Here is a 13,662-nt window from a genome sequence, read left to right on the forward strand (position 1 = left end):
GTGACACGGGACGAGCGTTCGTCCCGTGCCACTGTCTCTTCTGTCCCCGTCTAGTGCGCTTTTTACCATGTCGAAGTCGTATAACCAACTAGCCAAAATTTCTCCGTTGAATTGTTCACTAGCAAGATCCCCTTAACCAAATACACCTCGTACATACAGCCCGGCCAACACAATAACCGTTCAATTGCCCACTTTTTTTCAAGTCAAATTTGTTTCACACCGCTGGTGTAAACACGTTCCAGGATTTTTGTCACAGCTCCACATCTGAGTACCTGGGCGTCAATGTGGGGTATTTTAGGACTGGCATGCGGCAATGCTTGAAGATAATCATAGAAATACATACTAAATATGAGCACTTGGGCGAAATATAGCGGTGGTAAGCTCAACTTATGTATACTATTTATAGTTAGCCCACGAATAACTCATACAATATTCTTAAATTTTCGTCTGCTCCACTGCTGAGTACTTCTACTTCGAAGGGAAGAATTTTGTACTAAAAAAAAACTAAAACCACTCGCAGTTTAGACTACATATCTATGTGCTATTTATAGAAAACAAGAACGCCGCAGGAATACGTTTTGACTATTCGGAGTGGGTGTAATGAAAAGCAAGTTCCCAGCAGAGTAATAAAAGCGTTCTGGGCTTTCCGGTACATGAGTTGTGGCGCGCAGTACGTTTCGGAAATGAGGGTTGCGACAAGTGTTAATATGCCTGCATCTTGAACCTAATCTCATTAATTTTTTAATGCGAAATGAACTAAGCTTTCGTGCTGAGTTTCATAGTCTAATTCGTGCGTGCCATCACCTCCCAGTGCTCCCGTTTGGAGCGAATTTATTAATACAGCGGACCAAGTCTCATACGTTCCTCAGTACCTTTCGCACCTTCCCAGTAACTATCATCAACTCCTGTTTTAAAATGAGTGACATTGCACTGATTCTCGCCACAGCTATTCTGTGGTCCCTTCTGGTTAAAAAAAAAAGCGACTGTAAAGTGGGTAATAATTCGGTTTGGTAAAGTTAATTGTTTCAAGTTTGTCCGCTATTAATCATATAAAGTTATCATATAAAGTCCGCTGTTTATCATATAAAACTCTAAACAAGCATGATTGAGCGATAGCACAGTCTGCGGGACTGAACGTTCCATATACAGGACCCTTTCTCCTCAAAATTCAGGATGCAGATCTACTACTTCGCGCAAATTGTGACGTGCGGGAGTAATTGATTGACTGGGGGGGTTTAACGTGCCGACGTTACAGAGGCGATCAGGCGCCCCGCAGAGTGGAGGACTCTAGATTAATTTTGACCACCCGCGGATCTTTAGCGTGAGCCGAAATCTCGAACGCACGGGCGTTTTCGCTTTTCCCACACCTCTGAAAAGCGATCGCCGTGGCCGGGAATCGAACCCGCATCCTTGGGCTCAGCAGCACACGCACAGTAGTATTTTGAAACCGTAATCTGCGAGTGCGTAAAATATGCCAGCCCCAAACTTCCCTTTAGAGAACCCTTGTGCGGACGGCGTGTCCGAAGAATAAAAGAAAAGAATGTATTAGGCACACGGACATGTGTCAAGCCGGGCCCTGTGAGTGTACGCACAAGTCGAGATGTAAGTTTTCATGAAATATTTGGGGAGTGAAAAAAAAAGATGTTTTTTATGTTGTTTTTAAAAATTTTGAAAAATTTAAAAAAGGCCATTTCGCACGCATCTATAAAAATTCGACGTACTACTTAAGGTGAAAGCCTTAGATGTCTCACCAAACGGGAATACTGACCGTAGTTGCTGGCGACTACACGAATGAAGCCAAATTACGGCCCCCTGTAAAAAGGAAATAAGCTAAACAAGATATACATAAAAACGTATATATTCAGTGGGATTTGAACCTGAGTCGTCAGATCGGCCGCCAACTGTGGTAACTTCAGCGGCAACTCGCTACCGTGCCAAGGAGATTATCCCGATGCGTACCGCAAGACAGCTGAACGTGATGACACCGTAAACATTGTGCAGCAGAGAAGAAGCCTCTGATAAGCGCTGGCTCTCGACTTCAGATCACTTAAAAAACTTAAGTGCCCGATGAGTTCCTTCGTTAACACTGAAAGGATTACAATTGTTACGTGATCCATCGGAAAATTCCCAGCAGAGCTTCCGCTCTCAAAAACTCTGGGCCTGATTTTACGTCAGCGCACTGACGGCAGAAAACTTTTTCGTCACCGCAGCTTGGTCGCATCACAACAAAGTTTCCGGAGAAGCATTGTTTGTCTTTAAATGTTGTCCTGATTGAAAAGCACTGATTGAAGAAAACCTTTTCGTCACCGCAGCTTGGTCGCATCACAAAATATTTTCCGGAGAAGCATTGTTTTTTTTTTAAATGTTCTCCTGGTTGAAAAAAAACAAAAAAAACCTGCTTTTTCTAATTTTCTAAACAATTTATATTTCCTTCAGCCGCTCACATCTCTCCGCATAAGTGCCTCCGAAGCATATGGCTGGACTTTATATACTATATTCTCTTTATATATGTTCTCTTTATATTCTATTTAAACTATAAAGATGAATGCGCCCGCATATTATTATCATCGTAGTCATTACAATCGGTATCATCATCGCCGTAATAACAACAACCGTATTCCTCTGCATTTGCTATTTTTAGAATCTTAGGTTTTCCTCCTCACGCGGCAAGCTCACGGATGTACCCGGCTAGGTTGGCCAGTGCATTAAATTCAAAGCATTCTCCATTTGTCTTCTCTAGATTTGGGTAGTTTGGAAGGCCACAAAACGCGTGGGCTCCCTGCTTTTAAGGTAAGTAGTTTCTGCCGACCTGTGCATACGCTTCAAGGCGACTTTTTTTTCTGGCCGGATGTTTTCATCCAAGCACCTGGAACACGCATGGTCTACCCGAAGATGCCGCTTTTTTTAGAATCATACGCTACGAAGCGTGTCATGTAACTCGCGCGAAACGGTAAACAATGTTGCACGCGCTGGGGGGTACGCGTATATTCCAGGAAGGGTGAACAAAAGAGGTGGTGGAGGGGCGTCCCCTAAGGCACGCCTTACGTGTATTCGACCTCGGATCGGATACACTCTCTCGACGTGGAAGCATGGCGATGTGAGGAAGAACGGGGTAATATGTTGTCCCTCCTCATCTCAGCCCCCCCCTCCTCCCCCTCTCCTCGCGCGTGCAATTCTCACACACCTCCTCCCCCGGCTCGGGTGAGTGACTACGGGCTCTAAGAACAACGCACCGCGGGCGGCGCGCGCCGGGCTTTCCCCGTAACCCGACCTTGAAACTAACGACAAGTCTAGCGGTGGAAGAAGCGGATGACCGCACCAACACGTGTCTCGCGGTCGCAGTATATAAACCCTGCAGCCCACGGTACGCAACACACACTGACCACTTCTCCCAGTAGCCCGAGCTTCATTGGAGCAACACCTGGTGAGTGCCTGGGGTGGCCTGCAAGGCTGGCGAAGTTAACTTCCCCGCAGCAAAGAATGCTCTCCTTTATTTCGATGTTCCTGAATTATCTGAAATGCCTATCCATATATGACGATTCGTTGATAGGATTTCGTTAGTAGAGTTTAAACAATGCGTGCGGTTATCTTGCATTGGTTCAGCTATTTGCTCCAAAAACTTCAAGCGACGGCTTTGTGGAGTGTTTCGATATGGCAGCAGGATCTGAGAATGCCTGTATTTATTAATATCCCCTTATACATTCACTGATATTCACTCGCGGGCTTTTATGAGCAGAGGTGTTTTTAAAGAATGCACGAGAAGATCGTGTGTTGTTTGAGCTATATCACATCAAAAAGTTCATCCCACAACTTGACGAGAAGCCATGTTAGGTTAGTAATGAAGAAGGCAAGAAATCTTTTAAGAAATGATCCGCCACCGAGAATTATCGTTAGGTTTTTAAGGTCTGTTTGATCAGTAATTTGGTTGTGACATAGCTGTATGTGACAATCTACATACCCTATTTTTTCACTTCCTCGCAATAGCGAAAAAGCTTCCACGGCTCAAAAATGTTCTTTAATTCAAGTAAACCTATCGTTACTGTTCAGAAACACCAAGTTAAACGGTGTGTTCACCAGTCCTAAAAGTAACAATTTCGTTCATAAATTTTAAAGCTGTGGTCTGAAGCACAAACGCGGTCTGGTGACCTGCGTCACTCCTTCAGCGAATCAGGAGGCTAAAAGAACTGTTTTGTAGACTACTTTTCGTGCCGCGAGCAGCAGCACGAACACGAATTGTTCCTTGCACTTTCATTGCAATGCCTTAGATAAAATGAGTGCGCCTTTAGCATCTTTTTTTTGGCGGTACCTATTGTAGCCCGTGCAAACGGTTTTCAATTTTCTCAGATATAATTGGTGAACATAGCGATAAAAGTCGTTGACAGAAGGAGGGGAGGGGGATATTGCATCTGAACTTAACAGCCATTTTTATGTTATGCACGACGAAATCTAGAGTACGCGTGCTTTGCATGCAGTACCCGCCGTGGCAGCATAGTTGCTCAAGCGTTTACAGGCGTGGGATAAGGCCGCGGATTGTATTCGCAACCTTTTCCCAGTTATTTCTTGCAATGTTAAATACCAGAAAACAAAAGGTTCGTATGTGATGAGAAGAAAAATACCGAGCACCAAGTGGTCCAGGAAGCCCACAGCCTTTGAAAGCGGCTCCAGCGAAGGCTGATATGCTTCTTGAGTATCTAGTATGTTGAGTAGTTTGCTTATATAGGATCGTTTTGTTCCTGCAGCGAACATGATCTCCGTGAGCAGCAAGTCCATCCTCGTCGCCCTCGTGGTGCTGGCCGCCCTGTGCAGCCTGGCAGCCGCCCAGTACGGCTACGGTGGCTACGGACGTGGCTACGGAGGATACGGAGGCTACGGCCGTGGCTACGGAGGATACGGAGGCTACGGACGTGGCTACGGAGGATACGGAGGCTACGGCCGTGGATTCGGAGGCTACGGTGGCTACGGACGTGGCTTCTACGGCTAAGCGAACCTGAAACAACTGTTCATGCCAGCCACGACGCAAGACCGACAGCGCTCGCCCTCTTTCAACCTATGTGATCAACCCACCGACATGATTTCCCATCCAATAAATTAATTCGCGTTCCCCACGGAGTGGTCCCAGCTTGCCTTTTTTCTGCTTCATTTCGCAGTATATGCCCCTGCTCCACGATTAAGGGCCGTGGCTATGGCGTAGAAATTTCCTACTTCCGGAACAGCAGGCGGCGTGAGAATGATGTATTTAGTACTACCTTTTTCTTCTTTTTTGCCGTCTCAGACGTCCAACTTACCAGGACAGGCAGTTTTATGAGACCATTTGCCACGTGTACAGATACTTCGAATAACAATTCTAAGCATGCATCCAAGAATATATATAAGCACAGGAGTGCTGCGTAAGGATGACAAACAAAAAGCGCGCACGCAAGAATCCAGAACATCGAACACCGCAAAATGGACGTTGTCGAAACTTTGGGGCAACACACATAAAGCCGCTCCAGGCATAGTGGGAATAGAAAGCGAGACAGCCTGCCGCCGGCGCCTAACACTGACCATTTTAGGAAAGCCGGAAGACGCATTCTTTGTTTGTTGGCATGAACTTTTTCGTGCGGAAACGTATTAAAAGAGTAATGAACTCCAGGTGAGTAGTAGAAAATATTCGCGTGGTACGACCGTTGTTTGTCGATTATCGCGGTAAGTTTAGTATATTGATGCCCAGGGTTAGCCCCTTTTGGGTAGCCTGTTCCACAAGCCCTAATGCTTTAGATATTATTGTCCCTGGTAAGTGTAGGTAATGAGTTAAGCCCCTAATTTTTTGGAGTCAGCTTATCATCACAATGCATCGTCGTATAGTGCGAAGGTTTGACCATTTCTATTATTAGATAAAGTATTCGGCTGCTTCTAATATTTTTTAATCATGAGGCCTGCTACTGTGTGGTTTTGGGGAAGAAGGTCGCGAATTAAAGGCAGCCGTGTTCAGAGCAACAGTGGTGGACTTACTTGAGATGTGTGCCGCGATGTTAAGAGTATATACTACAATTCTTCACCAGCAGCAATATTGTGTGGTACAGTGACAAATCAAAGAGATGAACCAGGATACTGATTAGGTCGTGCTTACTGGCGGTAGAATGTCTTAGTTACTCGAAGCACTTGATCCAACACCACGCTAATAATTTAAAAGGAGCGTTATATATTTAGTCATCCTGGCCAGCCAATATTTTGATAGCGTGAACAGTAAATGGAGCATGTAGGAGAGAATTTTCCCATCGACCTGCCAACAAAGCGAGCGATAAAATCTGAACGGAAAGACAGGCTAAAAAGAGGTCGTTGAGAGAGCAGCCTTCGAGAGTGGAGAGAGCTGCCTACGCAACACTTGCAACGTTGCCACGACAAGTCAAAACAACACTGGCCAGTGGGCTCTTCCCCCAATGAATGTTGTGACTCCTGCGGCCACTTTTTCGCGCTGTAGAATCGAGTCTGCCGCCTGTTCGGGCAGCAAGGAAGGAAGGCATGGGAATGACGGTGACGAAACACCGGTATGGACAACAAAATGAGGGACAGCCACCCAATGTAGCTGTTACAAGCAGCAGACGTGACCGCTGAGACGAATAGAGCGCTAAGCACAGTTGGCTCGGTGCATGAGAGACGAGAATTCAAGCCTCCCTTCGGACCTAACTGGCCGAGAGGAAGGAGTTTGTGGTGCGGAAGATACCCGTTGTAATGACCCTCATGCCATCTGTGACCGAGTCATGGCTGTCGCAGTACCGCGTCCCATACGGCTGTACGACCATTCTGCGAGTCCGCCACACAAAAATTGGCCGCGTATCTGCTCCTTAAAGGGAATGTGCAGCATCTGCTGTGCACCTGTCCCGGACTACATCAAGTCCCTCCGCACCTGCACGCTAAGTGCACCGGCCGTTTCATCGACAACTCCCACATTTTATACAAGCAGTCAATTTGTTTGCATACCTGGGGACTCGCTCACCATTATGCCACAAGGCAAACTCAGGAACAACAAAAAAAGGAAACGCCCCGTTGCAGACTTCAGCAGCCGTAAAACGGCGTGCGCATCGGGCCGACCCTCGAATGCTGAGTTGTTACAACTGCAGCTATCGTTAAACTCTGAATCCCAAAACAGTTCCTGCAGTGAGTACCGAAGAGGCTTGCGAGATCAACGCTTACCAGCATCTTTCTTGAACAGCTTATTTGTGGAAGCCAATAGAGTGGCCATATTCCCTTCCAACAAAGGCTTATCAAGCATAATTTGCACATTTCTGAACCCTAGGAGTTTAGGCACAACGAGAAGCCTGGCAAATAAAGCGGCATGGTGTTTGGCACGCTGATTTATTATATGCAAACGCGAAAACATTAAAAGCATAATAGTTGAATGTAGGTGGGCCAGGCAGTGGTTTGTTCATAAGCAAAGGCTACACAGACATACAATATAACAACATCGCCGGAAAAGTAAAATGAGAATATAAAAAGAACATGAAAATATTTCACCCGAGACAAGAGGCGGGTACTAAGGCTGATACTAAATAGATTCTGTGGAGATGGTTGGTTACTGTTAATACTTGGGAAACAGGCAAAGTACTGGCTGTGCTCCATTGTATATCCTAGGAAATGGCTGTGAAAATTCTTCTAGTACATCGAGTAAAAGTCATTACCCCTGAAGTAAAACTCCACCCGTTGTGGTATTTGAAGTATCTGTAAATAAATAAATAAAAATGAATTTTTTTACTCAGTATTTAAGCTGCTTTTGGACGCCGCGTAATTACACTGAGCACCATATATCGTCCTACCGATCACTCGTTTGCTGTACGTAAACGTACGTTTCTCACAAATGCCTTGCTGTTAGTGTGAAAAATTTCGTTCTAGGCTCAACCGTGTCTATACATACCTTCATACATACATACTTCCACACCCATTCCAATGTGTAGCAATGACATGTGAGCATGGCACCGCCACACGAGAATGAAAGTGCACCTCTATGCGTGAACAAAACGGCTGCGGGTCGATAACAAAGGACGCTTTTCTGGAGCAGCGCCAGCGATTTTCAAAAATTACCTAGCAAACCGACAAGCCAAGTACAACAAACGTTGGTGGACCGCCTAATCCAGAAGCCCGTAATTAACACCCTCGCAGTGTCCGCCTCAAGCAATGGTTCTCCTCAGACGTCTACCCAATTCGTGAGTCCTGCTGTCATTCCAGTACAACACTAAAAAATTGCGCCCACCTCCCCGCGAGGGGAACCCTGTGTAGATGCGACGAATAGTGGTGTTCACTTGGTGTTTCCGTTGGATTGATTCTGAAATCGCGTGAAACGTGTCGGGAACGCGTATGATTATTATGTTTTATGATTATTATTTTTGTTTTATTGGCCAATCTTGGTCAATCTCTCTAAGTGGTGTGCTTGGGGCTTCGCTGTCGCAACGACCTTTACTCCATCATTGTTGCTGTAAGTGCGAGCTTCTTTTCTTTTATTGCAAGTGTTAATCATTGCCCCATCATGCGTTGTATCAGTAGCATCTTGACGTAGTTTGAATGAGTCAAGGATATAAGGCGCGTTTGTAGCATTTGATTCTGTCGCGGTTTTGTGGCACAGTGGGAAGAGCACTATGTACCTCGCGTTCCGCCCATATGGTCGTGGGATCGAAACCGGGCGCCGCAAGCTATTATTTTTTTTTAAAGTGTAGGGGGAGGGGTGTGGACGGACAACAACGCCGTATGGAGGGACAAGGCGAGTGAATGAGATGCAGTCGCATCTAAAATACTTTCCATCACGTTGCACCCAACTGGACTTGCGCATGCCTCAATATTTTGGAACTACTTGCGTGCTTGCATGCATGTAATCCTTTAACAGAAAGATCCATACAAGTCTGACGGCATCTAATATAATCCGGGAGTGGGAAAAACTCACCACGGATTGCGAGTCCCGCCACGTCGGCAAACAAGAGCGCAAAAATTATCTGAGGCTGTGTCGGAGCCGTGGGCTTATACACTGCCGCAGGAAATATACCGACTTGAGGAACTGGCGTGAACCGTAACGCCAATTTGCTGCCTGAATAACCTAGACGGCTACCTGCTTCAACTCGATACGGCCATATACAACATAGCAGCTTCCCGCGAATTTGTAAACATTTACTTAAAGCCCTGAAATATATGATAAAATGTGTCATTGGATACTCATGCACTCATTTATTGTGACAGGGTGTCAATGATAGACATGCACACGGATACAATTGGCATTCCGGCCACGCAATCCTGCTGCGCTTGTCGAAAGCGCAGCGCTGTCGAAAGCCCCTCAATCGCCTCTTACCGTTTCGTGTTACTCCAACAAATTGGCTCAGTGAGTCCTACCCGGAAGCTGAGTAGGCATTGTCGCTGGTCTTCGGGATTCGTCGATATGATCCTTTCAGCGTGTTGGCTCATCGTGCAAGATTTCGCAGTCTGAACCGCCTTTGGGGGTCAATTTAATTTCCGTTGGACAGCCTGCCACAAATAAGCGCACAATGGCTGATGACGAAATCCATTGAATAACGGGGACCACATTGTCTCGACGTTATTGTGATCACGTATGTGCGTATCTTTCTGTCCATCTGGTCTCGGCCTCCAAGAAGGTCATTGTACTGAACGACAGTATGCGCGTGGGTACTTGAATCACCTAAGTACAAACTAAGGAGTAAACGTCTGCAGATTAGGCACAGTGAATGCTCTGCATGATTACTGGCAACGTCAGTGCATAGTTGCACATTAAGCACGCAAGAATTTATGATAGCAAGGAAGGCGCATGTTTGAATAAGGTTGAACGACAGGGCAGTTTTAGGTCACAGCTGTGCGATACTGTGGCCTCAAATTAGTGGCATGGCTCTTTGAAGAGTAAGTAATACCGCGGCTGGGAACACAATTTCAATAAAGAAGGTCAAGCGGTGGTTAAATCTCTATCTAAGAGTTGAAGCACTTCATAGAGGTAAGGATCAGTTTCTTTTACGAACTCTGTTTACCGACATCCAGGTTGTTCCTCGGCCGCATTGGGTACGTTGGTACACATCCACATTTTCAAGGTGTTCATTCTTGATATTTCGGCAACCAAGCTCACGCCGGAAACAAATCGCCTTTCTTTATCTGAACTCCTTGAAACCGTAGTGACCGTAGGAAGGGCCCATACTTTCTCCATAACCTAAGTGGCGAATAGGTTGTTAGTATTCTAGTAACCCTGCCTTAAATAGGGCTTTTAATGAACACAACATCAGTAGCTTTCAGATGAAGCATACAAATTGTATGGGCCGCATCCTTATAACGGTACTTTTAGCCACATTTTTTTATGTCAGTGCTAGTGTCCCTAAGAAATATTTCTTCTATCTAATGCTCATATCCGGACAAAACTGGGGTTTCAGCATGTCCCACCATGCATTCTTTCGGAACATTGTCGTCACATATATTCAAAGGTAACGCGCACGTTCATTTCTAGCGAACCAGGAGTGCCATGACGGCTCCATCAAAACAGGCAAAGCAGCTCGACAGACGACCTAATCTTTTTACAGTAACACTTATTTGGAAAATCGCCAGTTACTAAGTGAAAGATTGGAGATAAGTGCGCGCGAGGTCTTTTCTCTGCAGTGGACGACACGTATGATGAAACACCGCCTTGGACGCAATTGTCACAGTTGTCGTTGGAGTCGCGTTCACAGCTGCGCCGTCCGCATATTGCAACTGTTTCAAAGCTGGCTTCAATCCCGCCACGCCTAAATTGCCAATGATTATGCCCGTCTCTTGACCAGAATAGACGCTGTCTCCGGTGGCTTGATATGGGGATGACACCACTTCCACTTCAGTGAGGAGGATACGTGGTTCCTCCTCATTTCGCCTTCTTTCCTTGTGCATTGCATTCTCAAACTCCTTCTCGGGTGAGTGTTTGGCGTCCCGAAGAACATTGCGCTGCGAGGTACGCCGGGCTTTCCCGGTAGCGTGTCCTTGAGACTAACGACTAGGCTAGCGGTGGGAGGAGCCGATGACCCAACCAGCACGTGTCTCGCGGCTGCAGTATATAAGCCACAGCGCCGCGGAACCTAGGTACCATCACATAGTGACCACCTGCCCCAGTAGCCGGAACTCAAAGGAGCATCAATTGGTGAGTTTTCGGTTTTGGCTGACGCAGAGATAAGCAACCATTCTGCCTTTGTTGCCATTCATCCAGGAATGTCTGCGAATACACTGATATATTTTTACGTATTCCGAGATCAAGAGAGGAGTACTGTATTACCTTTAACGCTACTTCGCTCATGTACAGTGCTTTTGTAGTAATGGAGGACATGTTGTACCGCTGAAGCTATATGGAGCTGAAAGTTCTGTCAGGTTGGCGAGAAAGCCTAGTGGCTTAGTCACGATACAGGGAAAGAAATATTAATAATATCGATGAAGGAGATTTTCTCAGAATGGTATTCAAATTCGATTTTGTGTGAATAGATTCCCGTTAAATTAATTTTCTCTACCCCTTTCCTCGGGGTTGGGCAACAACCGGACAACTTATGCGGAGAAAAAAAGGCCGTGTCTAGAGTGCCGTTCGACGGTATTATAAGCACTACACTATATCGACGTCCACCGGCGATTTGTGGGATAATTGCCGCGTCTGGCAGTACATCGTCTTAGATAACGTAAAGCTAGGCAACCTAACCTAAACATAAGATAACCCAATGAACACAAAAAAAATCGTTTAAAACACCAAAGGTAACCTAAGGCATAAATATCGCGCGTCAATTAAATAATAATAAAAAAAGCAACCGAGGCAAGAGCCGGTCTCGAGCCACCGACTCTGGGATCAAGAAGCTAAGACGGATCCTCTACACTACAACGACAGACTGTTCGGCCTGTGCTAGCCTAGTGTTAAATATTCGAATGTCGTCGGACGGCTCTCTAGCCATGCCTGCAACGATCAGCTAGAGTGCCGTCGGATGGCATTCTAGACACTGCGGAAAAAACAAAGTTCTTTAGTTCAAAGCAAACTCACTGAAAGTGGAGTTTGTAAGCACTTTGTGACGGTGTGTGCACCTAATGTGGAGGTGGTAGTTTTAAAACAATGTGGAATCGGTGATTTGGAGAATGGATCGATTTTCTGAAACCCGACCCTTCTTTAGTGAATCAGTAGCTGAAAATATATGTTTTGTACATTATTTATATTACAGCAGACAGTAATTTGTAGTACAGCAGGCAGCAATCTATACAGAAACCGCGGTTTGCATTTACATTACACTGTAATTGAAATCAAAAGGATGCTTTAAAAAGCTTTGTTTCTCGGCTGATGGCACGAATAGTTGTACTTACAAAGGAGTTTTATGTACCCCGATTTTATGGCCAAATATAGAAATTTAATTCGTTCTCACAATAGGGAAAGACAAATCTGGTTAGCATTATAACTGATTTATTATTATGCCGCGTTACACTTAGAGCTCATGTTTTTCATATAATACTCGCATTGCGGGTTTCAACAGCTCAAACGTTCCGGTGGCGTTGGCAGAGGCTCGCCTTGTATTCGCGACCATGCCCGACTTATTCAGTACAGGGTAAAATATCAAGAAAAAAACTTCCCGCGTGATGTATAACACCTGATAAAGAAGTATAAGCGGAGCTGTAATCCACAATCGTCCAGTACGGCGGAAGCAAATGCCTATCTATTAATGTCTTACTAATGTGAACACCTTTCTTACACAACTGTGCTCTGGAACGTTTTGCGCAGCCAACATGATCGCCGTGAGCAGCAAGTCCCTCCTCGTCGCCCTCGTGGTGCTGGCCGCCCTGTGCAGCCTGGCAGCCGCCCAGTTCGGCTATGGCGGATTCGGACGCGGATATGGAGGCTACGGACGGGGATTCGGAGGTTACGGAGGCTACGGACGCGGCTTCGGAGGCTACGGAGGCTATGGCCGCGGTTACGGTGGCTATGGTGGCTACGGACGCGGCTTCTACGGCTAAACAAGGCTGAAAAAACTGTTAATGCCTATCAAACCGCAAGACCGACAGAGCATGACCCATTGGAACCCATGTGATCAACCCACCGACATAATTTCTCATCAAATAAATTAATTCTGGTACCTTACGGAATGACCCTGGCTCATTCATTCGTCATTATGGACTCAGTATACGAATTCTTTGTTGTTAAAAGGATATGCTCCGTTTGAGACAAATGGTCTAATTCTGTGGTTACGGTGCGTTTAAAACCTCTACATTACTACTACTTCCTAACTGGAACATAACGTAAAAATTAAGTAGACACTGGAAGCATTTCTATTTGAGGTGATTTATTTTGAGGTCTCCGACAACTTACCTACCAAGATAGCCCGTTTTTAAATTGGTCTGATTTGTACTGTCGGATACATATTTGGAAGAAAAATTTGTTGCCGGTGGTTGAAAAGCAAATATTCGGCACATAAGTTATGCGTACAGAATAAAGTGAAGCAGTTCGGCTTTGCCGCTACCGGCAAGCAGCGTACACTGAAGGAGTGGTTCAACAATATAGCGGTTTATTTATTCGCTGCTCGAAACAATTGAGGCCGAACGGTTGAAGAACGGCGCCAGGGACGGTCTTCTAAGACCGGGTGGCCCTTCGCCCAGCATGTCCGGTGCTGGCGGTCCTCAGCTGCAGTCGCCGGTGCTCTCGTCAGTAAGTGTGCGTGCAGG

At 45.8% G+C, this 13,662-nt stretch overlaps 2 protein-coding genes across 2 annotated transcripts; both read left to right on the forward strand.

The window, feature by feature from the left end:
- The first annotated feature begins 3,265 nt into the window (after nt 1–3,265).
- Nucleotides 3,266–5,105, forward strand: LOC144175780 (uncharacterized). The gene is made up of 2 exons (XM_077704791.1): nt 3,266–3,424; nt 4,740–5,105. The coding sequence occupies exons 1-2, from the start codon at nt 3,310–3,312 to the stop codon at nt 4,979–4,981; spliced, it is 357 nt and encodes a 118-aa protein (XP_077560917.1). The 5' UTR covers nt 3,266–3,309; the 3' UTR covers nt 4,982–5,105.
- Nucleotides 5,106–10,981: 5,876 nt separating this feature from the next.
- On the forward strand, nt 10,982–13,081 carry LOC144175781 (uncharacterized). The gene is made up of 2 exons (XM_077704792.1): nt 10,982–11,122; nt 12,725–13,081. The coding sequence occupies exon 2, from the start codon at nt 12,730–12,732 to the stop codon at nt 12,955–12,957; it is 228 nt and encodes a 75-aa protein (XP_077560918.1). The 5' UTR covers nt 10,982–11,122; nt 12,725–12,729; the 3' UTR covers nt 12,958–13,081.
- The last annotated feature ends 581 nt before the right edge of the window (nt 13,082–13,662 follow it).

The sequence above is a fragment of the Haemaphysalis longicornis genome, unplaced genomic scaffold, assembly GCF_048455015.1.
Source record: "Haemaphysalis longicornis isolate Haplotype H1 unplaced genomic scaffold, Haemaphysalis longicornis Haplotype H1 scaffold_3, whole genome shotgun sequence".
NCBI classification, from domain to species: domain Eukaryota; kingdom Metazoa; phylum Arthropoda; class Arachnida; order Ixodida; family Ixodidae; genus Haemaphysalis; species Haemaphysalis longicornis.